This window comes from Branchiostoma floridae, chromosome 10 (assembly GCF_000003815.2).
Source record: "Branchiostoma floridae strain S238N-H82 chromosome 10, Bfl_VNyyK, whole genome shotgun sequence".
Taxonomy (NCBI): Eukaryota; Metazoa; Chordata; class Leptocardii; order Amphioxiformes; family Branchiostomatidae; genus Branchiostoma; species Branchiostoma floridae.
In genome coordinates, this window is record NC_049988.1 from 21,290,267 (window position 1) to 21,293,203 (window position 2,937).

General features: G+C 48.9%; 1 protein-coding gene across 1 annotated transcript in view; it reads left to right on the top strand.

The window, feature by feature from the left end:
- Window positions 1–2,800, top strand: part of LOC118425102 (transformation/transcription domain-associated protein-like) — a 4,724-nt gene extending 1,924 nt beyond the window's left edge. The window contains exons 2-4 of the mRNA XM_035833921.1: window positions 1,304–1,535; window positions 2,090–2,185; window positions 2,678–2,800. Coding sequence (XP_035689814.1) covers window positions 1,338–1,535; window positions 2,090–2,185; window positions 2,678–2,800 — 417 coding nt within the window. The 5' untranslated portion in view covers window positions 1,304–1,337. The remainder of the gene's footprint in view (window positions 1–1,303; window positions 1,536–2,089; window positions 2,186–2,677) is intronic.
- Window positions 2,801–2,937: the final 137 nt, after the last annotated feature.

The window sequence follows — 2,937 nt, forward strand, 5'->3', positions numbered from 1 at the left end:
GACAGGTGTTCTAAGGAGCTGAACCAGTGGGACCTCCTGATGGAGTATGGCTCCTCCAAGGCGCACCCTATCCCCCACTTCATGTTTGTGTACATGTTTGTTTACATGTTTGTTTACATGTTTACATGTTTGTTAACATGTTTGTTTACATGTTTGTTTACAGGTGTTCTAAGGAGCTGAACCAGTGGGACCTCCTGATGGAGTATGGCTCCTCCAAGGCGCACCCTAACCCCCACCTGCTGTTTGTGTACATGTTTGTTTACATGTTTGTTTACATGTTTACATGTTTGTTAACATGTTTGTTTACATGTTTGTTTACAGGTGTTCTAAGGAGCTGAACCAGTGGGACCTCCTGATGGAGTATGGCTCCTCCAAGGCGCACCCTAACCCCCACCTGCTGTTTGTGTACATGTTTGTTTACATGTTTGTTTACATGTTTACATGTTTGTTAACATGTTTGTTTACATGTTTGTTTACAGGTGTTCTAAGGAGCTGAACCAGTGGGACCTCCTGATGGAGTATGGCTCCTCCAAGGCGCACCCTAACCCCCACCTGCTGTTTGTGTACATGTTTGTTTACATGTTTACATGTTTGTTTACATGTTTACATGTTTGTTTACAGGTGTTCTAAGGAGCTGAACCAGTGGGACCTCCTGATGGAGTATGGCTCCTCCAAGGCACACCCTAACCCCCACCTGCTGTTTGTTTACATGTTTGTTTACATGTTTACATGTTTGTTTACAGGTGTTCTAAAGAGCTGAACCAGTGGGACCTCCTGATGGAGTATGGCTCCTCCAAGGCCCACCCTAACCTGCACCTGCTGTTTGTGTACATGTTTGTTTACATGTTTGTTTACATGTTTACATGTTTGTTAACATGTTTGTTTACATGTTTGTTTACAGGTGTTCTAAGGAGCTGAACCAGTGGGACCTCCTGATGGAGTATGGCTCCTCCAAGGCACACCCTAACCCCCACCTGCTGTTTGTGTACATGTTTGTTTACATGTTTACATGTTTGTTTACAGGTGTTCTAAAGAGCTGAACCAGTGGGACCTCCTGATGGAGTATGGCTCCTCCAAGGCCCACCCTAACCTGCACCTGCTGTTTGTGTACATGTTTGTTTACATGTTTGTTTACATGTTTACATGTTTGTTAACATGTTTGTTTACATGTTTGTTTACAGGTGTTCTAAGGAGCTGAACCAGTGGGACCTCCTGATGGAGTACGGCTCCTCCAAGGCGCACCCTAACCCCCACCTGCTGTTTGTTTCCATGTTTGTTTACATGTTTACATGTTTGTTTACAGGTGTTCTAAGGAGCTGAACCAGTGGGACCTCCTGATGGAGTACGGCTCCTCCAAGGCGCACCCTAACCCCCACCTTGTGCTGGAGTCGGCCTGGAGGGTTCCTAACTGGGCCTCCATGAAGGATGCACTCGTACAGGTGGAACAGAGCTGCCCCAAGGAGATGGCATGGAAGGTTAACATGTACCGGGGGTACATCGCCATATGTCACCCTGAAGAGCATCATCTGAACCTGGTAAGTACTCATGTCACCCTGCTTACAACATGTACCGGGGGTACATCGCTATATGTCACCCAGAGGAGCATCATCTGAACCTGGTAAGTACTCATGTCACCCTGCTTACAACATGTACCGGGGGTACATCGCTATTCGTCACCCTGAAGAGCATCATCTGAACCTGGTAAGTAGTACTTATGTCACCCTGCTTACAACATGTGCTGGGGGTACATCGCCATATGTCACCCTGAAGGACATCATCTGAACCTGGTAAGTACTCATGTCGCCCTGCTTACAACATGTACCGGGGGTACATCGCTATCTGTCACCCTGAAGAGCACCACTTAAACCTGGTAAGTACTGCTCATGTCGCCCTGCTTACAACATGTACAACATGTACCGGGGGTACATCACGATTTGTCACCCAGAGGAGCACCACTTAAACCTGGTAAATAAAGTTCTTTTTTCAATTCCTTATTGAAATTCTTTTCAGGTTTTATGCTTAAATTGTGTTTTTGATATGCTGAGCTTTTCTCGTAGCTCGTAAATGTGTTCATCTGTGTATCTTACAGATCGAGCGTTTGGTGGAGATGTCAAGCAGCCAGTCCATCAAGGAGTGGAGACGACTTCCCCTCATCGTGGCCAACATCCACGTTCCCCTGCTGCAGGTAAGGCTGGGTGGGTCAGCTGGGTGGGTGTGCTGGGTGGGTGTGCTGGGTGGGTGTGTTGTGTGGGTGTGCTGGGTTGGTTAGCTGGGTGGGTTAGCAGGGTGGATTAGCTGGGTGGGTCTGCAGCGTGGGTTAGCTGGGTGGGTTGGCAGGGTGAGTTAGCTGGGTGGGTGTGATCGGTTGGTAATGATGGGTTGTCTCCTACAGGCTGCCCAGCAGGTTATCGAGCTCCAGGGGGCGTCCCAGATCCACACGGGTCTGCAGCGTGGGTTAGCTGGGTGGGTGTGCTGGGTGGGTCAGCAGTGTTGGTCAGCTGGGTTTGGTTGGGTGGGTGGGTCACCTGGGTGGGTAATGATGGGTTGTTAGCTGGGTGGGTCAGCAGGGTGGGTAATGATGGGTTGTTAGCTGGGTGGGTCAGCAGGGTGGGTAATGATGGGTTGTTAGCTGGGTGGGTCAGCAGGGTGGGTAATGATGGGCTGTTGTCCCCTACAGGCTGCCCAGCAGGTTATAGAGCTGCAGGAAGCGTCCCAGATCCACACAGGTCTGCAGCCGGCCAACATCGGCAGGAACTCCTCCCTGCATGACATGAAAGCCATCGTCAAGACCTGGAGGTGAGGAACGCTTGTTTTCTCCTCAATAATAACATCGGGTTGGGAAATCAGTAGATTAAGCTTATTGTCCACAACTAAGATATACAATGTATAAAGGATTGTAGCCAACGCTGTGGTGACTGTCTGTCAGCTTTCTCAGGA